Source organism: Semicossyphus pulcher, unplaced genomic scaffold (assembly GCF_022749685.1).
Source record: "Semicossyphus pulcher isolate SPU_LCO1_2020_fin unplaced genomic scaffold, fSemPul1.0.p SCAF_20, whole genome shotgun sequence".
NCBI lineage: Eukaryota > Metazoa > Chordata > Actinopteri > Labriformes > Labridae > Semicossyphus > Semicossyphus pulcher.
Window position 1 is genome coordinate 15589698 of NW_027211694.1, and position 22199 is coordinate 15611896.

Genomic DNA, 22199 nt, shown 5'->3' on the forward strand with positions numbered 1-22199 from the left:
AGCCTGTGATTGGCTGCTCAGCGCCGCGTTCCAATCAACGTCAAGCTGGACAATTTAGCTCTCTTAAGGACGTTATTTAGTGGCTTGTGTGCTCAGTAAAGCAGCTGCTTCTCTTGAAATGAAAGCTGATTGTGCTGTTGACGATGATTCAATTAAATGTGAGTAACTTCGTTGCGGGGCAGCAATTATCTTTTATTTGTCAAAATGACAAATAGTGTTTTGATTGTACTTGAACACGCAACTGTCACAATGGAAAGCCATCAGTTTTAATGGGTCCCGTGACTGTCGGACAGAGAGGAAGGCGGGTAGTCGCTTAGGTACCGTCTGGCTCATGAAAAGAGACAGATTGACAACTAGACTAAAGCCACCATCAGTTAAAAAGCTCGGTGTCCTATGGAGGAAATCATATTACTGTCCCTCTCAGAAAGAGACTGACGGATGGAGTCGGACAGACAGCCGGAAATGACAGAAAAGAAAGTCATCAGTCCCGGGGCGGGATGAGAGTGAAGAGGGGGGATGACGAAGCAGCGGAGGGTTATAGGACGCTTTAGGAGAGGGTGTCTTCTTTTTTCTTCTTCTCTCTGTTCAAAAAGTCGCTGCGAAAGGTGCGCTTCCTTTCCCGGAGTTGATAAAAAACATAAAGTATATCTTCTGAATTTGATTTCATATTCGCTTCTTAATGTAATCCTACAGCACCCAGTATGTTTTTATGTCTGCGCGCGTTCCTGAGTGTGTGCTGGACCCCGAAAGTGTGTCTAACCACAGTTCCCTTCCTACTTAAGGAAGGTATGTGCAAGTGTGTGACAGCAGCTCCATCACCTTTCATTACCGTCATCATTACCGGAGCGAGGTTGTGGAACGATGTCGGTATATCTGCAGACAAACTGCATTAGAAACAGACTGGGCGGTTGGGGGGCTACAAGGTAAAGCACACAGCGGCCTGTGAGACCTCACTGTGTTCAGTTTGTCGCCCGAATCCGAGAAGCAGGTTGTAAATTTCTGATGTGTGTGAAAGGTTAAGTTAATGTTTACAGAAGAGCATTCAGGAATATTAAATCACTTGGAAATTCACAGCTTGTGATGTGTTATTCCTGCAACCCCAAATAGGCTGCTGTTGACACTCATCACCTGCTGCTGTTCACAGTCATCCAAGTAGGACGCTAATGCCGGGTGTAAATAGATATTTGTCTGCCGTGGAACAACTGCAATTTTCTTGATAATTCAAACCAAATATTAGTCGTTCATCTGTCAACTATTTTGACTACGTTTTTATCAGAGGTATTGCGACAAATTAGTCAGACAGAAATATGAACTTTACTGCTCCAAAGACATCTTAGAGAATTCAGACCAACCGAGAGTATGAAAAAATGGAGAGGTCAAATTTATAAGAAGACATCAGCATCATTAAAGTGTTTGTGTCTCCCTCTGTATCAGCAGTTTTTCACTGAGTCATTTCCATAAAAGTTTTATCACAGGCTTCAAAAACAGCCAGAAAACTATATTTTTTCTTAAGAAAATCTTAAATATTCAGTTTTATATTCACAACACCATCAAGAAAATAAGAATATTTCAACTCTGCTTACTCTCAGTTTATCGGCAAAACACGCAGTTGGGAACACAGCGGAACACTGCATCATACATGTCCGTGATCACGTGGTCTCATCCCTGAAGCTCGAGGTTTAGCACCGTGAGATGCTTCATTACGACGCACAGTAATGCCCACACAGCTGGTGCTTGCGGGTCTTGATTGGCGCGCCCGCTGTTGCAGTGCATTCTGGGACTTGTAGTATCAGCGGTGTGCGTGCTGAGACCCCTGCTATGGAGGGTGGTTTCCAGTGGGTTCTAGTTTTACTGACATCACGTTTTTTTTATTTTGCCTTATTTGGCTGCGATTGAAGCAAGCTGCAAGGACAACACACACCCCCAGGGTGTACTGAACGAGAAGTTTTGGCTTCACTTGTGGGGCAGATAGCATGTCATGTCATGAGCCCTTGCAGCAGCAGCAGTTTAGAGCGGAAGAGTAAACAACAGAGACCGGTGGTTTGGTTCAACGAGTGACCATGTTAACTGGTCGTTGTCATAGTGATTAATAATCGTACTTTCAATACACATCCAGCCGATCCATTTCACAGCATTTCACTTATTATTCTTATGCATTAAATAGTTTACATTATTATTGATGAAAGCACCTTTTATCACTCCAAACACTGTGTTCAGACTTAGACAGGATAAATGTGTCTGATCCCACAGTAGCATAAACTTGCTCAGGAATCAACTGGTGAATTCTTCTGCATAAATAAACTTCCGGAAGCAGCATCATGTTATCAGTGGGAATGAAATGAATCCAAATTAGATCTAGTTTGAATAAACATCATCAGTCTGTGCGTACAGACCAACCTCAGTGACTTTACTGAGATCATCAGATATGTCGTCACGTCCAGGATGTTCTTGTGTGTTATAAGCTGGCTGTCAAGGACCCTGCCACTCAAACAGCAACGTGATGCATCAATGCTAAACATTTGCATTCTGACTGACGCGTGTTGGCTTTCACAGTCTGCTTCTCCAGGATATTACTCCACTGTTAGATTTCATGTCATTTCAAGGTAGACGGCTCATCAGGAGATGTGACAAGCGATAGTGCACGGGCGTGATTGACTGAGAGGCGGGCGGGGTGGGACCGCCAAAAACACTTAAAATCTCAAGGTAAAAAGTTGTCGCTTTGGCATCTATATCGTCGTCGAGTTTCCAGCTGGAAGATTAAACTTAAAAAAAATTCATAAAAGAGGCTGAACAGAACACGAAATGCCCCACTTTCCTCTTGGTTCTGAGTACAGAGAAGGGAGAGAGGCGCGTTGGAACAGAGCGACACAAATGTGTGAAAGAGCAATGGGAGATTGTTGAGGGAGATGTGAGCGGAGGCGAGAGGGTGAGAATTGGTGAGAATGACACGGGGAAAATGGGACATTATGACGAGAGATGGGGGGGCTGAGGAAGAGAGAGATGGTGACGTATACTGTTAGCATGTGAGGCAGCTGCCGTCTTTGAGTGATAAATGTGGATTCCTTTAAAAACACCTCATCTGCTTTCTTTAGCGGCCGCCTTTAACCTAAGTCAGTGGCTTCCTCTTCCTATGGGTAGAGGTGGAGGAGACGTGTGCAGGCGGCAGGGACTGAAGCTCAGAGCAGAGACAGGACAGGACACCTGCGGGGGCTGCTGGGACAGAGGTGTAAATAAGCGAAGAGAGGAGCGGAGGTGGGGAGAGACGGCAGGGGAGCGAGGGAGTGGAGATGAAAAGCAGAGACCGAGATGAGGTTGGGGAGCGATGGGAGGACTGCAGGCACCTTCTGATAGCTGAGAGACAGACGGGAGGGAGACGAGGATGTGTCACTTCAACATCGGCGTCGCGTTAGTGCTTTTATTTCCCTTTTTAATTGGCGACGTACATTATTTGGTGCCATTCCCTCAGTGCTAGTCCTCTGACACGGAGGATAAAAGCTAAAGTAATAGGAAGGCTTTCTAAAGACGCTTCTCCTCTTATATAATAGGCAGGTGTATTAAAGGTGTGTGCACAAAATGGGAGAAGTGGGTTTTAGAGAGCAGAAGAAGGTGAGCGGAAAAGCTTAGAAGACTTCAGCATCACCGGAGACCGAGATAGAGCGCGTGGAGGAAGAAATCAGGTTATATGGAGGCAGAGTACTTCAAACCCCCACAGATAGGAAACATTAAAAATAGCAGAGGAGATTGACAAAAGGGAAACGCTAAGCTGAGTACAATGAGGCAATTGATGGTTGGCTGGGAGTACTTTCCCGATGACAAAGCTGCCGTGGTGTGAATAGACGCTGCAGAGGAGCTTTCTTCGAGACTTTCCATGAGCCTGTCAACTTTCTAAATGTCTTCACATCTATTTCTGAATTTCCTTTTAATCGCATTTTCCCTCACGGGGGTGCATATGGAGAGCTGAAGCCATTGTCTGATAGAATTAAGTTTCAGAAAACACTTGTGTGGTTTGATTGTTAATGAGCTCATATTTTTTCGACGTTGTGTTCTGCTTATGCCAAGCCTGTGGATGTGCAGCTAATGAGCAAGCTTTAAATAGTTTCACTATTCATCATTTCCGACATGGCATTATTTTGAGGGATTTTTCTTTGACTTACTTTTTCAGATTGGCATCTACGTCCCGACGTCCACTTTTCTTCCTTTGTTTCATCACATTCAGAAGTTGTGATAGTAGTAATAGTAGGATAGATCCTAGTAAAAGTCCTAGTTAGCAAGAAGTCGGGGTGAGCCGGTGTGTGAACGGAGCAGGTTACAGTCAAGAACATTCACCGTGAGCGAGCGGGTGGGGTGATGACGTTCATACCATGCGACAGGTCTGAAACCAGAAGAGCGAGACATAGTAAGATGCTTCTGGTTGTGAGGGCTGGCGACTGAAAGTGTTCGCCAGTTACGGGCACTGCAGCGTACTTTTAACATGATTGCCTACCCAATGACTGTATGTAAAGATGGACGACATGTCTCCATCTTCTCGAGTCGCTATCTATTGCCGAATGAGGAAACACAATGGTGATGGCCCACTGATAAAAGCCTTTGCATTTGCAGTATAGCGCCCATTTAGTGACGCGTTTTCCATCAGCCAGCCGTGGTTGGTCTGCCAGAGAGGGTAGGCGGAGCTAAGCGGCTGCTTTTCCGCTCTCTGCAAGTGTTGCGAGTAAACAGTAATCTACTATGGCTGAACAAACAAAGAAAAGATGGATGACTACAGATACAACTTCAAAAATAAGTGAAAATCCAAAGAAAAAGAAACAAATTCGACCCTCAGATGAAGCAGTCTGAAAAGGAAAGCGACCGTCAGTGAGGAAAATCAAGAGTTACAACGTCTGGTTAAATTAGGAAGTTTCCTGTTTATCGCCATTAGAGGCGCCAAAGAGAACGAAACTAAAATGATCATGATTGAATCTTTAACTTCGCGATCAAATCGGGAAGATCCCTCATGTCAGTGTATGTAACGGCAGAACAGCTTCTTGTGTTGGCCAGATATTAATGCCTCTGGAAGTTCAAAGACTGTAGTGACAGTTTTAGTAATGTTTCCTCTCGCTGAACCTCCACCATCACCTGTATTGGTCAACAGAGCTGTCAATCATCCTTTTTACAGCATCAAATCACTAATGAAAACTAAACTTGACAGAAAAATGAACACTTGATGAATCAGCATGATCAGAACTAACTATAATGACAGAAATCTATTTGATGTGTATATTGATTTTATAGTTTGACTCATGTCCCATCTGTTAACATGGAGGAGGCGGGCTTTATGACCTATACTGCAGCCAGTCAGCAGGGGGGTTTTGGCTTCACTTCTATGGAGCCGTCATGTCGTGCTTTATCTTTTCATACAGCCTATGGTCCTGCCTCATGAGACACCTCCATCCGCCAGCCCGCTGTCCGACAGGGAAAGCCTCCAGCTGTGGCGCACACAGTCTTGAAAATGTTCTGGAAAAAGGCCAGAGTGCATGTCTGAAAGGGGCTTTCATCTTTCTCTCCATCCCACCTTCGACCCTTACTGTGCATCTTTAAATCATATAGAAATGTTATATTCATGTCAGTATTACCTCCTTGCACTATACTTCATAAATTCTCCTTCCCTCATTCCCTCTATCCCTCTTCGTCTCCTTCCTTCCCCGGTCGACTCCCACCCACAGATTATTCCAATATCATCCCTCCTTCTCCTCCCTCTCTCCTACTTTATTCTTCCCTCCTCTCCTCCCCCCCAGACTCCATCCCATTATATTAATAGGCTGTTGAGAGTGCGTGATTTCAGCAGTAGCTCTTTCTATTAGCCTGCACTGCATTAGTGCATTAAGTCTGTGTGCACACTGCCGCCTGTTACTCTGTCGGACACATTAACGGCATAATGGCAGACTGCGAGCTGCATTCATACCATCTCATGTACAGGTATGTGCGTGCACCCACCAGGTAATTATGTTGTCAGCCACACACACGCACACACACAGCAGTCGTGATTGCACACAGAGAAACTATAAGAATTGATATTCACTGAGTCACAGTCCGGCACATGTCATGCATGCTAATGGGGCTCCTGATGAGTCACGCCATGAGTTTGTTAAAGTGACAACACAACTCAAAACAGCACTCAGCTGAAGCAGGGATATTTGCCAGTTTGAGTCTCATGTTTGGCTTTGATTTGTCAGGTGTTATAAAAGAAAAGGAGGTCGATCTATTACTGAACCAAGAGGAAACTCTTACTAGTCGTCGTCGTGTGTGTGGGTGCACATGTGGTGACTCAGTTTGCGTGAAGGGAGCTGGATTGGGAGACACAGGGGGTATTAGGAAATAGTATTGCTTCCTCGCAGCGGGTGTGTGTGTGAGCGTGAGAGCGTTCGTCCCTAAAAATAAAATGATACCGCTCCCCTTGGGGACCATATGGTACCGATAATGAGCCGGTCCTCCCAACACCTCCCTGCCTGTGTGCTTTCCCCCCGGCGGGCTGAGCGAGCGCTTCTCATCGGGAGTTTTCTTTAATGGAAAGAAATTGGCATTGTGAAACTTTGGAGTAATGATGCTGCATCCTTCTCCCTTAACCTTGTCTTTAAAGGCACGAGCACGTCGGTTATTGAACTATAATGCGGCAGCTGTTATTTATATGAGCAGCTTGATTTCTCATCGGGTGCAATCACCTTCTTGGTTTGAGCTCAGACTGCTGCATGGTGAGCGACTGACCATTAGAGACACCACAGAGAACATGAAAAGTGTACGTACATAAGCACTACATAACGACTTCCTCTTTTAATCTAATTTAACCACCTGCTAGCTTCCCTTTTGATTTGATTGAAACAACCTAATAGCAAGAAAATGTACCCTGAACATCTCACCTCCGACATTTCAACAGCACCGTTGAAACCATTCTTCTCTGTTTGACCGTGTTAACCTGTTGGTGGCCCTGCCTGAATGATGTTCAGTGAATAGATGAGTGTGATGTTTCAGCAGCCGCTGCACTGTTTGAACCCTGAAACAATTGTCGAAATGTCAGAATACATTTGTGCCTCTTCCTTTGTAGGGGAACAGGAAGTTGCTGTTTGATTCTCTTAATTAAAATCACTCAAATTGTCTCTACAATAAACACTCAGGGGGGGTTCATCCTCTCAACGCTTGCATGGAGAAAATTCTAGACAACAAGGTAGGGAAGAAGCTACTGGGATGACAAATCACGATCACCACTATATCCAATGACTGCTTGCTAAGCCCCGCCTCCCTTAGTGATTGTGGCTTCGCCTAGCAACCACTCCATTCTAACAACACAGCACCCGTGTCCCAATTCAGGGGCTGCAGCCTTCAAAGGGGGCGTATTTGAAGGCGGATTGTGTCACAGCGGCCTGTTGAACGCTGTCCCAATTCGAAGGCTCCATCTGATGCGGCTGACAAATGTGTCCTCCTTTTCCCCGGTAACGAAGGATCCATCGTGTCCATCCTTGGTGGCCTATCGTATCCCGAGATGCGTTGCGAGCCAATTCAAATAAGATCTTATGCGGCTGAGGAATAAACCTTTAAATGTAAACGTTTTTGGTTTAAACTCAATCGAATAGCTTGCGTTACACGTTTAAAAAAAATGAAAGGGCCATTGAAACAAATTATCTCTAAAATAATAGGTTATGTGACTTAACTTATGCTAGCTAGTTAGACCGCTAGCTACCTGTTGCTAGGCAACAGGAGCGGCGCTTGGTGACGCAAGGGTAAGGGCGGGAACAGCTGGTGACGCCAACAGGAAATCTTTTATAGACCGTCCCATTTCAGTTCGGCTTTAGCGTTCTTCGCAGGCTATGAATGATGCGTCCTCGGTGGACCGCCTCCTTCAAAGGATGAGACGCAGCTGATGACAGAGTGCTAAGGCCCCGCCTTTTTTGCTTAATAGGAAAGGCTACACTCGGCATTCAGACCCAGGTCAAATGACTCTGCAGTAGACCCGGGTAATTATCGCTTCGGCTCCGATCGACAATGATGGGAACACAAAACCTGTGTCGACACGCTAATCTCCACCTTACTGAGGCCACACCTAGCAACCATTCCATTCTAACAACACAGCACATACAATTTCCTATGATAATGCCGAAAGAAGTACCACTTGAGAATTAAAATTTCTGAAAAAATAGGTCTTCAAAGACACTCAGACATAAAGAAAACCCGGCCATGATGACTGCATCTATCAGCTGTAATCAGCATAATCTACTGTAATGCTGCATTTTATCTCAGTGGGTGGGTTGGTTGTAAACTCCGTCTCCAGCTGACTTTTTACTGTTTTCGGCTGATTTGTTTTTAAACCACTATACGGTAAAGGGTCTTAATTGTGAACATGATGGCTACATAAATGAGGCAAAATCTTGGGCCTAAGCTCCCCCACGCTGAATAAAGAGCAGGAAGCTGCAATTATTATTCTAAACTCGTGTAGCATCATGGCTCCCACTGGGTGGATGTTCCAGATGGTATTTCTGTATTCTACTAATGAAGTGGATTGATTAGTTTTTAAATAATGTTATATTCCTATATAATGTGCTTTTGCTTATGCAATGGCTAAAACACCACCTTCTAAACCCCTCAGATACAGAGCACCAACCTTTAACAGACTCCTTGAGCATTAGCATATGGCAAATTCTAAAGCTCTACAGGCCTACTGTGCCTGGATACCGTGCCTGAGCCATTATTAGCTAATTATTGCCAAGCAGAATGAAACGTTAAATAAAACAAGCCCTCTGAGAAATTCTCTAACAGAGAAAAAAAACTAAAAATAATTGCCAGTGAGTCATCGTGATCCTGACTCACCTTAATGACGCCATGGATCAATAGACTCCTGTCCAGCCTTTAACACCTCAACACTCATAATACAAGAGACTGGACGTAGACTTTGACCCCTGAATCTGTCGCTAGTTGGATTGTTTTGTTGAAGGTTCGGCTCAGTGACATAACATGCTTCCCCTTTAACCTGCAGTACATGCTTCCTCCAGGGATGTGTCCTTTAACCTGTGTTTTTCCTCCATCACACAAGCCTTCACATCAGGTTCACTCAGATGACCCAGGCAATTCGAAAAATGATGAAACATGGCAGCTGAATTCGGCAGCATATAATCTATCTCCTCCTAGACCGTAATTGCTGGTGCTGTTGTTTAAATGTAATCCCGTCCAATCTGACTTTTTAGGATTTTTCATATTTTATTTATGGAAAATTACACAAACATTTTCGATGCAGTCCCAGTTGAATAAGGGCTCCAAATCCTGCACAATAATCCTCTTTTAAAGATATATTTCTTTATCACCTTAGCAAAGAGCACAATGGTTTAAGCCCAAATTGCCTATTTAAAGGGGACATATTCTATTATTCAAATGTGTTTCATGTGAATCACGTTGGTGAAGTTTTTTTCATATATATATTTTAATTTAATTATTTTTCGGAGCCTCTCCTTCCGCCTGAAACGAACAAGCCGTTTTGCCATTCAAAGGTCAAACCTTAGCCGTGATTGGCTGACAGCATTTTGAGTGACTACACTCCAGAGTAGAAAACATGGCTGCTTATATGTACGAGCCAGAATCTTAAGTTGAAATCTTGGCCACTTGACTACAAGCTAGTGAAAGAAGGCAGCCTGAGGTGAATGATGGTGAGTGACGATTGGCCGATTTCAGCGAAAGCAAGATCCTACGTAGAAACCTGCAGCTGTTCTGAACGGCCGATTTTAGAGGCGACCTTTTAAAAAATGTGATTCTGGAAAAACACGGAATTATGCAGTTTTCGCTTAAAACACCCAAACACGAATACCTATTTAAAAGACATGGCCCCTTTAAGATTCAAAGGCATCAAGCTAGCTCAGGTTTCAAAATTCCAACTCATAAAAGTGGATACAAAATCCGATCTATCCCTTTAATGCTGCTGGTTTCATTTGCAAAGTGTTGTCACTGTTTTTGTTGTATTGATATGAACTCTGCTAATCCAGTAATAATTTGTCTGGGCGCAGTAAATCTCTTCTTACATGAAGACACCTGATGGTGCAGTAATGATATCAGTACGGGTGTTTAGGGATTTCAATGATCACACACACACACACACACACACATACACACACGCACACCTTGTGATCCTGATACACAATGTAATATGCAAAACACGACCGTTTTGAAGTGTTTGCCTGCTGAGCTCATGATGGGTCTCCTGTGAGGGGTCAACAAGCTCACGCAGAAAAAATAAATCAAAGCACACACACATGCACACACACACACACACACACACACACACCATGATAATTGAGGAGCCCCCTGCTCTCATCACAATCCAAAAACAACCACACGCACACACACTCATGGCAGTCACGACTTAAGCAGTGCGTGCTTGAGCCTTGTGTGGGTACGCATTGATTTGCGCGTCCCCCCCGGGGGAAACCTGTCATCTCTGTGTTGTCTCAAAGAAACGTCCCCGCATCAGACATTAAACCACAACTTATTCCATAACCCGAACATACACGCTCCGATGTTTTTTAAACTCTTTCTAGCCTCTAATTTGCTGCCAAGATGTTTTTCATTAACCAGATTCAGGAGGCTTTCCGTGCGGGTCTGCTGGCATATTACATGATGTATGAGGCTCATTTACAAGTGTAACAATGGGAATAGATGCCTAATGAGTTTGATGCTGGGGGAATACCTGCTTGAAACTTTCTCCCACTCCAAATCCTCCAACACCGGCAGGTCTGTATCTTGTATTTTTCTCTGTTTTGTCATCTGCCTGTAATCCAAAAATACGACTGCAATGCATAAAAGTGGGAAGAATTTCTATTTGCAGATACAGTCGCTCAGTGTGACGCAGAAATGCATACAGGAACGTCCTCGCTGCATGAATGCAGGCAGGTGTCGAGCGCTCGTGTCGACACGCACTCGGGCACACCACCGTGCACAAAACTCACAATGGAGCACTGTTGGGTAGCGCTCTGGTGTAATGGCAGGAAGAGACAAAACAGAGGGGAGAAGCTGCAGGTGGCTGGCTTGGATCAAGCAGTCTGGCGCCTTCCCCCCTATGTGTGTGTAGGTTGGCGAAGCGATGCAGCTGTCGGAGGGAATGTTTTATTCAAATAACACACACGAGGAAGACGGAAGGGCCGGGTGTGTTTATAGGAGAGAAAAGTAAGAGGTAAAGAAGGAAAAATAAAGATACTCTACCTGTGATCAATAAAATCACTCATCCTTTTAATCCAATATGGACGTTTTATTATAACCAGAAAGCATTTGAAGGCTGCTTTAACTGCCTGCAGTAACAATAGACACGATATAATGAGCAAAATAACGCAGCTTTCTTCATCCTTGAGTCGTCTGTTCCTCCACTGATGTCACTTTGCTTGACTAATCCGACGACATGGCTCATTGAATATACTTTGTCATCTGCAACTTTATTTTGTAAAAGTTACCGCCTGTAATTGTCAGTTTTGGCTGTTTCAAAAGAGTCGTTAAAAAACGGTTTCGGACAGCCTCAGTGTGTCGCCGCCTTTTTCCTGTCAAAGTGTCCGAAGCAAAAACATTCAGTGCTGATTTACCTGTCAAAAACGTCCACGCTGAATAGCGTTCATTATAAAAGATAATTAAAGGTAAGAACAAGATAAAAGCTCGCAGACTGCTGCTTGTAGGCGATTTGTGTCCCTCAGAATTCGTAGCGTTTTATTACTATATTTGTATTCTGGACATTCAAAGACAGGCGAGGACAGACGGCTGTTGTGTTGGTTCCAAGGTCTGCGATACGGCGCCATAATGGGGTTAGAGAGGAGGTGATAATGTATTGACGGAGATATATTAAAGGCTGTAGCCTCAAGTCCCTCGCCTCCAGCCCCTTGGCCATACTCACCTCTCTGATATTGGCAGTGACGGTGTGTGTATGTGTGTTTAAAGGTATAATAAGTAGGATTTTTCCTTGCATTTTGTCAACAACACGTTCAAACTGGGCCCCTCCTCCTGGGCTCTTCATCACTAGAAGCTCACAATCAGTCTCTCGTGCAAGAATACGCCCACCCTGCCGAGCTAACACCGACAGCATCACGGTTACCTTTGTGCTAGCATGCTAACCGCGGTTACTGTTGCGCTAGCATGCTAGCCGCAGGTTACCATTGCTCTAGCATGCAAATAGCGATTACCTTTGCACTAGCATGCTAATCGCCAGTTAGCTTGTCCTATACGGTTTGAGGCACCTACCTATCCAACAGAAAGAAGGCCAACTCTGCATCGCTCTCTCGCCATGATCGCCGGTCTGAATGAGGCCCAGTTGCTAATGTGAACCACTCCCACACTCAGCTATGCGCTGTGATTGGCTCAGAGAACCACAACAGCGCCCCTCCTAAAAACGTCCCGTGCAAAGCAAAACAACAGAATAGATGCAGAGGGAAGGGTCTGCTCACACACTCACCAACACACATGTATAGAGGCCCATAAGGGATGATTAATATTACATTATATTTGTAAAAGTCTGTTTTATTTTCAAGGAAAATCCTACTTATTATACCTTTAAGTATGTGTGTGTGCATGGACACAGTCATGTGTCTGCTCATACTTATGTCACTAAAGTTGCCGCTGTGTGTTTGTTTGTTTGTACCAGCACCTCCTCAAACCTCCCGGCCTGCCTCGTCCTCTACCCATCCCTCTGACCTTCTCCCAGCAGCAGGTGCAGATTCATCACTACAATTGTAAATCTTGTCGACACAAGTGCGGCCTTTAATAAGCTTCCTCTCCAAATTTAAATTGAACCTCGGCGGTGGGTTCGGTATTACCTCCTGGCTCTTGAGCGGCGCTTTCTGTGTCACCATGGTTAATTCATTGACATCCCGAGCATGTAATACCTGCAGGGCCATGACGGGTTCACTTTTGGGTTGCGTCCTGTATTTTCCATGTTCTTGTCCCCACTGGGTAACAATGACGACAGAATGTCTGACTCACTAATGTGAAAAAAATACTGCATGCAAAATATTTTTTGTAAACCACTTGCAGGGGCTGTAGCTTGCAGACAGCACATTACAGGCCAGGTTTTAAAAAACTAGACGGTTAAGTGGTCCTGAAGCAGATCTATAATCAATCAATATGTTCAATCTAATGACCCTAATCCAGGCCTTCATCTTGTCTAAGCTTATTCGTGACATGCCATGCTCCTTACCTCATTTAAGTCACCCTCATTTACAGATAACGCAGTTAAAACCAGGTGCTAGCTAACCGCACACGCCACATTACACTAAATATTACCTGTACTTTAATATGTTATTGGAAATGTTTCCATAAAAAATGCTACTCAGCAGATCTGCTTTCATTCATATTGATAATTATTTTGTTACATAGAGTGATGACATCAGTCTGTCTGCCTTAATGCATCTGTCCCTCATGTCATCTATATCCTGAGGCATTACACTCGGCCTGTGATATTTCTCTGCTCTCTTACGGCCTTGCAATCCACCTTTGTGCAGAGAGGATATATCAGTCAGTCCCTTGTCGCCCACCATCTGTTTAGAGACTTGAAAATAACCCAAAACATATTTATACATTGATGCGTATTGAGCCGTTCTCTCATGTGACTCCAGGAAAGGCAACATCTATCAGTCATTCAGCGCATCACTTTGGTTCAGAAGGAAAATATCAAGAAGTATTCGATGGGTTCCCCCAAGTTTGTCATGATCCCCAGGAGATGGAGCCTCTTGACTTTTTCTAGAGCACCACCAGGAGTGAGGAGAAGGCAATATTTGGCGGACACATTACACTTTATTGGCTTTTACTTGAACATCACAATCAGATTCAAATAGTAGTAGTTTTAACGACTTTAGTTTGTCGTCAAATACCTTCAAAACGGATGTCATCTGTTCAGTGCTAATTAGCAAATGTTAGCATGATAACACTCGTGTAATATGGTGACCATAGAACCTGAGTAAATCAGGATGTTAGCATTGTCAGGCGGGTTGGAATCGCAGGGTTATTCACAATACTATACAATACGCGACACGTGGCCCACGATAACGCTAATATCGCGATACAGCGATTCTGCGATAATATATTGCAAGACAGTGATGTAATGATACATCACGATATCTGATTAACTTCTTCGGCCAATTAACTTCCTTTAACGTCACCCTCACTCATGTCATTACAACACCATGAGGAGCCATAAAGTAGTGGCGCGGTGAGTCAAACCGAAATCTGTTTAGAGCGCCAACAGCCTATCAATAATTGTAGTTGAGTCAGGGTGATGATATATTGCTGTATCGATATTTTGTATCACCGCTAACTATCAGGACTAAAATGTTAGCATGCTGATGTTAGCACTTAGCGCCTAGCAAAGGGCTCACAGAGCTGTCTGCATGGACGACTCTTTGTCAAGTTTTGAACACACCTTTTTAAATGTGAACGAATGAGACTGAGGTTCAGACTGCTAAACGCTAAGCTAACAATGATATTAAAGTTATCTCGAAGATCTCAGTCTCGTTCTCTTTGGCGGCACCTATGATGATAAACTGTAATTGCAGGAGCACACATATCCCGACAGTGTTGCATGTGTGACGTCCACGGATTTTCACTTATTTTTTAAGTTGTATATGTAGTCATCGATCTTTTCTTTGTTTGTTCAGCCATAGTAGATTACTGTTACTCATAACATTTACAGAGACTGGAAAAGCAGACGCTTAGCTCCGCCTACCCTCTCTGGCAGACCAACCACTGCTGGGTGATGGAAAACGAGTCATTAACTGGTCATTAATTTGGCGATAGATAGTGACTTAACAGACATTTATTTACATGAAAATGTTGGAGATTATTACTTTGCTGGCTGAACCCTGGTGCCGTCCCAGTCGCTCTCTGAAACAAAGCAGCAGTGAGGCGGTCATGCTGAGTGGATGCCATGGCTTCAGGAATTATTACCACCAGATAAACAGCTTCTCCACTTCGATCTGCATGAAGCTGCTGAAAAACCCCAGAGACTTAATGGCTCACTGGGCCATTAAGTCAGTGCCACATTCAGCGCCTCGCATACTTAAACTCTCAGACAAACTTGGAAAGAGAATAAACCAACTGGTTCTGTTGAAGGTTGACATTTTTGTTAGCTTGACACGACTTGATGTAGATCTGGTTTGCTTCTTTCTTTTCCTTTACTCTATTTCTCTCTCTTTGCTTTTGCCTGCATCAAACTCATCTTTATTACCTCTGTTCTGTTCGTTTGCATTCTGCCTGATCGTCATCTCTTTGTTTTTCATCTTCCCTGCATCATCCCTCTCTTCCCTTGACCTATACGCTCCTTTAACTCATTTCTCTCGCTTTCTGTCTTAAGTCAGATCTATCACGTTGCGCCTTTTTTTCCCTTGGAATCTGCATTGCTTTGCCTCCTCTTTCCGTTTTCTGTTTGCGATCAATCATCCATCCTTCCCCTCTCTCCTCCTTTAGTTCGTCTCTCACCCCTGCTCTTTCATTTCTGTTTCCCTTTCCCCTCCCTCCTCTTTAGTCTCCGCCGAACATCCCCTCTCATCACATCCCTCTCATCTTCCCCTCTCATTCTTTCCCTCCTCTTCATTCTTATCGCTCCCATTAAATGTTTGTGTCATCTTCTCTCTCCCTTCTTTTTCTGTCTCTGTGAAGTGTTTTCCTTTCACCTACTTTTGCTCGCCGTCTTTCTTTCATCGCCTCTTCGTGTTTTGCTTTTGCTTGTCAAAAAACAGAGTACAGACTGCTTTTTCTGCTCCGACGTTCCTGCGATGATACCTTTTGTGATGTGCGAGGCGCGCTCGGGGTGAAACCTAGACAGTTATGGGAATATCACGTTTGTTTATTTACAATTAAAGAAAGGTTTGATAGAATGAGGGAGTCTTTTATCTTCATCTTTGTCTCTGTGTGCTTCCTGATGTTTCAGGGTTTTAAAGCTGCCTTTTTTTGTTGATTTATTTGATGAATATGGCGTTGGTAGGCGTTGGAATGTTGTTTTAAAAATATTTTCAAAGTAAAATCCTTAAACCTCACAGACCTGCTGGTTGTGGTAATTGCACTGCCCCAGAATGCAGCAAAATGGGAGTAAAGGGAAGCAGAAAGCAGGACAGACTCAAAGGCAACGAGCCAAACAAAGAAAGAATTCAGTAAGACAGATGGACCCAGACAGTGACGACGGGCCGAGACGGAGCGAGAGACACCCGGCAGTCTTCATCCTCCTAAATGAACTCGGCGAGGTCCCACTGTGCCAGCCCCTCTCCTCATTAGACACAGGCCGCGGCTGGCTGTTAGAGGGCTGAGTCAAATTTTGAGCGAGTAAACAACTCTCGAGGCGGACTCCAAACTAGGGCGCCGCGCGGCCCGATCAATTTAAAGTGTGTGCGCCTTCCGACTCTCCGATATCTCTGTCACACATCGACCCCGGTCATTTTGGGAAAATATAGTCTGGGACAAGTTTTGTACGACAAAGCTACAAATATGTAACTTCACACAAAAGTCTAGGTATAAAAACGTGCACCAAAACCTCATCCAGCTTTGTGTGTTTTAATTAAATTACTCACCAAATTTGACCCTGACGAGCCACCGTACATCTTACCCCCAGTTAACCTGTAACTCTGTGTGTGTGTGTCCCATATATCCAGTCGTCTCTCTGTCACTGTTTGCTGGTGTGTGTTACAGTGAAGTTGTGTGTGTGTGACGCAGTGGGGTTAATTAGCTTCAGACCACTGCCATCTATCAACCTAATGCTCAGACTCGAGGCCCGCGACAGCTCCATTACCGCCAGACACACACACACTCTTACACACACATAAAGGCAGACAAAGTCATGACGTACATATACACTGTTTTTCACACACTTTTAAACATCACTATATAGATTCATAACTGTGTTTTCATCCAAGTAGAGGGAGGCATTAGCACATAGTCAGGCGTTCAGATAGGGTAGTAGTGGGTCAAAGGTCAGATTAGGTCAGAGATTCTCTTTTTTAAGGTCTCCGCATGATAACATGACTACAACACACACACGTCTTCTTAAGAGAGTGTAACTCGAAGGCTTTATTCTGCCTCAGATGTCTTAGACTTTCCAAGTGGCATTTCAAAAAGGTCACTTTTAGCCGTTTAAAGGTTTCTTTAACTCGGAAGCAGAGCGCAGGTTGCTGACTATATAACATTCCTTACTTTGCCTCCATATATTTCCTGTATCCTATATCCTTTCCTATATTTCCTGTTCCTTCAGTGGAACTGCAAAGAGTAAATTCCCTCATTTAGGCTCCTCGGTAGGAAACAAAACACACAAAGAAGGCCACTCTCCTGGATCATTAGTCTGTTCAATGCGGCTGTTATCTGTTCAGCCTCTCAGAGGGATTTGGCTGATCTATATAAAGGAGTGAAACGGTTCCCACTATCACCAAAGCCATTAAGGAGAAGACGGGACAGAGTTGACGGCCTGGCAAGTTCAGGAGGAGAAACATTTCTATTAGAAGGAATATTAAAAAAAGTTTCATGTTCTCCAGCACTCTGAAAAATGAGACATCATCAGCCTCCTGCTGAGCATTGATTGTTGTCATGGAGGGAAAACATATTAGCCTGTGCTTTTTCAATAGTCTCGGCTTGGAGGGGGAACGCAGTTCAATTAAGAATTAATCTCTGTTATTTTATGGCCGAGGGAAGTCTATCCTATGTGTTCATCGTGATCAATTCTCCACTCTAAGCAAAAGAACAAAGATTTAATATCTTTGCCGGATTGGACAAATTGCTGCTTAATGGCAGCCACAGTACATGTGATAGATTAGTTTGTGTTTGTTCTAGAGAGGAGTTTGGGCTTCTAATGAGGTTTAGTGGGGAGATGCGGGGACTAAGTGCTGATGCAGAGGCCTCCTGAATCTACCATGCAGGAGGGTGAACGCGGCATCGCTTCCGATTTAATTTTCCATGCCTCGGAAAAATGTTGCTAATATGGAGAGCTAGGGATAGACGATCAGGACTGTTACATGCTAAATGACAGGTAATCAGGACATTAAAGGTGGGGTATGATGCTAATTTCGAATGTGATATTTCACTCTGTGATACCTGTGGAGTAGCTTAGCATAATTTACAGTTAAAGAAACTCATCATTTTTCTCACACTGGTGCTCTGCGCAGGCCCTCATGTAGCTTCTGCCTGAAACGACTCAGTCAGCTCTGTCTCTTTAAGAAACCCCTCTTTCTTCTGATTGGCCAGCTTTCCGAAGCCTGCCGAGGGGCAGAACTCAGTGTTTCGGCAGAAAGTAAATGTCACTTTTTCGAGTAGAAATGAATGTCCGGTGCTCTTGTCCTTTGGAAAAGTAAACACTGATGTCTTTCCGTCACCGCCAAAGAAACACTTTCTCTCATTCTTAACCAACTTGACGAGCAAAGTCGTTGAGCAGAGTGATTGAATGAGGCAGACTGAGCTGCTGGGTGGGCGTGTCCTTGATCTGTGCCAGGGGCAGGAAGTTCTGCTGTGTCTCGGGCAGAGGCCCAAATATGGAGTTCCTCCACTTAGTGACATCACAAAGTGAAGCTTCTGGAGAAGTCTGTCTGAAACCAAATGTGCTTTTTTAGCAGGGGATTACACCAACACACTTTTACCTACAGATCTGAAACTTCACATGTTTAGTTTGGACATCCAACGTTGTAACACTGTATGTCTCAAAATGTGAAAAAACATAATACCCCCTATTTAAAGGGGTTATTATCCATCCCCAGGATTATGAAACATGTGCCAAATTTCCAAGCAGTGTTTGAGATTTGTCCTTCAAACACACAAACAGCATCTTCATAGCGACTATTTCGAGATAAAGCATGATGAGTCACACGTGCAAATTGCCTTGTCACAACAATACTTATTGACAGGTGTGTGTGACAGCAAAGTGTGTGCTCCTAGTGCTAATTGAAAGAGCACATTCAACAGCAGACACTAACACTTTCCCTTTTTATCATACACTTTTGCATATCCCCGCCTCACACGTTCACACACACACACATATTCATTAGAGCAAATGGAATTAGGGGGGATTGGAGGCATAATCTTCTTCCCCAGTGATGTGGGGGATTCAAGCCGTTAATTTCCCGCCTTGAACCACAACTCCAACGCCACTCGCTTTGAAAGAGGCTGGAAGTCAGTCTGACTCGCGGCACATGAATGATTTAAGACGCTCAGAAGGTCACATGACATGAGGCGTGCTCAGGGTAAAGCAGGTTTCTGTGCCGACACGTGCGTCTGGGGGGATCTACAGCTGTGTGACTACAGAAGTCTCCATCTTTAGAAAGCACTGGTGTGGTTGTTAGAGACAGTATTGGGTCTGAGCCTGCAGCAGACAATATTAGATGTCACTGAATCTCTATGCATCTCTCTCTCTCCCTTGCTGTATTGGCTTCTCTCTGCTTTTCCTCCTCTTTCTCAGTAATGACTCGGGGAATATGACAAGGCGATGACTGTGCGGCGTACTCGAGTGTGTGTTTGTGTGCGCATATGTCTCAGTTTCCCGGCTGTAGAGCGAAATAACAAAAGATCAAAAGACGCAGCTTTGCCCAGGTCACAGGGTTACTCTCTCATTGCTGTTGTAAACAGACAAATATCTCATATTCCTGCAGGCATGCAACATTTCTCTTTGAAATGGATATTCCCCTATTAAAATGCACACGCCAGCACACACAGACGCATCATCATCACGCACTAACATAGGCACATATGCGGCGCTGTCCCAACAATTGCTTCCCTCCTCTGGCCCGGCGTTCAGTTCTTTCTAACTCTTCCTATTTATTTGTTTGTCTCCATCCTCTATGAATTATACATCCACAATGTTAGGTTTATGAAACTTGTATTCCCCAGGCTGATTGGACCAATAACAAGAGTCCCAATTGTGAACTCCTACAAAGTTCACAGAGAGAAAAGAGACGCTGTTAAACAAACAACACAGAACAACAAAAGAGTTTTTGTCCAGATTTAGATCCAACGAAACAAATGACTCGGCATCCACGTCGCTGTGTTCATTGAACGCTGTCACGGAGGTTGTCAGTACTCTTTGCCAGACGAAGGAAATTGATATCCCGTATTGGTCTGAATATAAGACTTGACATACATTTGAAAAAGTGGGATTGTCTTATATTCGGGGTCTAGACCTTAAAGGCCAAGACAAGTGCACAACAGTAGCCGGCGCTACCTATGTGTAAAGCGAGCGTAACCCTCATGACAGAGGCCAGCTGTCACTCACGGTGCCAGAGGGATGAAGACGGAGAGGCGCGGTGATGGTCCGGAACAAATGGCTTAAAAGTCGGCCAAGTTAACCGACAACTGAGATGGAGTTATGATGACATTCACATTCTATTGTAACTTAAATTTGACATGTAGCCAGAATTGACCCCATATCTCTGTTGCCCTCCCCCCTGGCAACTCTTCCTAACATACGTTCATATCATGAGATCTTGTCATCAGTCCATTCCTTTGCAGTGGGACACCTTGCAGCTGTATGTCGCCCAACTTTTATAGCACTGAATGTGTCCGTTGTCTTGTCACCAAGGAGACAAAGCTGTGGATGTATGGGCAGTGTGGTCCCAAGCCAACCTCCCAGTATCTCCAAAACCTTACACCAGATTGTCATCGAGAATTCCCATCTTTTGAAGTCTAGTTGGGGTCCAGTGATATCTGTGTACTATTTTATATTGAATGTGTTTCCCTCTAGCTTCTTTGATGTTTTTTAATTTTAAGATAATTGTTGTCACAGAGTGTAATTTCCAAAAACGGCAAGCCCAGAGTAGCGCCGCGGCTACCTGCGGAGCTCTGTGCCCCATCATCCCGCGCTGTGTGACAACAAATACAAGTTGTTTAAAATACTTAAACAAGGAAGTAGAAAGTAATAGAAATAGTGTCTGTGGGTTATTTTCCACCTACCTGCTGCAGACTCTCACCACCACCACTGCAGAGATCTCAGGATAGATCCCTGACCTTTTTAAAATGGCAAAGACAAGTGTAGATGCAGGGTGGCAGGGGCGTCAGATGATGCTCAAAGGGAGCTTAGACAGTGAGTGATGGGCTTTACAAGCATTCCAGTCACACTGAAACACATGCACCCACACACACACACACACAGTACGCCTTAAATCTCTTGCAGTAACGACGAGTTTTGCTGTGTTCAGCAGTTGTACACATTTATACTAGCGTGTACATGTGTGTTAGAGACAGACAGCTGACACACCTTCTGCTCTGGCTCAGATTGGCAGTTAAGTCGGACTTCCAATGAATGCCAATGAGACGTCTGTGCAACATCTGTGTGTGTGTGTGTGTGTGGCAAGTACAGGGTCTTCCCTTGCCGTCCCCTTCTGTCAGGGGAAAAATCAATCTGCCCGTCAGCCATCTAACACCCTCCGCCTGCTACGCCACCTATCACTAGCATTACCTGTGCGTGTGTGTGTGTGTGTCCTGTCATTCTGTCAACCTCTGTCGCTCCATCCTGCTATCTCCCTGTTGTGCTTTTTGTCTGTCTGTCCTCCTGCCGGCTCCTGCTTTCTCTTTTGTATCTGTCTTCTTCTCTTGACACTAGTGCGGGAAAAAAAACCCGTCCACATTCTGATTCCCAATTATTTACCACTTTTGCTCCCGTCTTCGACACCTGTTCAATCTTATATCGCGCGTTTGCTTCTTACACAACTCTGAGCCGACTAAATGTACGGCGCTGCAGCTGAATTTTAACATCTGCGATGACAGCGCCTCCTCACATCCCAGAGAATTATTAATCACAGCCAAATCACAGGGAGTGGGAAGCATTTATAACTAGTTTCTACATGGACACATCCCAGTAAAAATGCATGAAGATGCCAAATACATCTAAAAAATCACTGCCTGACTCGCCTTTTTAATAACTTAAAGGATTTTTTTTTGCTACAGGGTAGAGAAAATGATTCATCACGCCAATCAATCGCTCTGTCTTCTGTTTTCTCGCCCAGATCCCCCAGGTCAGCTACGCCTCCACCGCCCCGGAACTGAGCGACAACACCCGCTACGACTTCTTCTCCCGCGTGGTGCCGCCGGACTCCTACCAGGCCCAGGCCATGATGGACATCGTCACGGCGATGGAGTGGAACTACGTGTCCACGCTGGCCTCGGAGGGGAACTACGGAGAGAGCGGCGTGGAGGCCTTCGTCCAGATCTCCAGAGAAACTGGTAGGAGCTCTGCCCTTGCCGCGTTACGCCGACGATAC

At 44.5% G+C, this 22199-nt stretch overlaps 1 protein-coding gene across 2 annotated transcripts in view; it reads left to right on the top strand.

The window, feature by feature from the left end:
• Window positions 1–22199, top strand: part of grm8a (glutamate receptor, metabotropic 8a) — a 258297-nt gene that overhangs the window by 80742 nt on the left and 155356 nt on the right. Inside the window, exon 4 of one of the 2 annotated variants that reach the window (XM_069670739.1) lies at window positions 21945–22161. In XM_069670739.1, coding sequence (XP_069526840.1) covers window positions 21945–22161 — 217 coding nt within the window. Of the gene's footprint in view, window positions 1–21944; window positions 22162–22199 lie in introns of those variants that run through there. The other variant, XM_069670740.1, reaches the window with a different exon arrangement.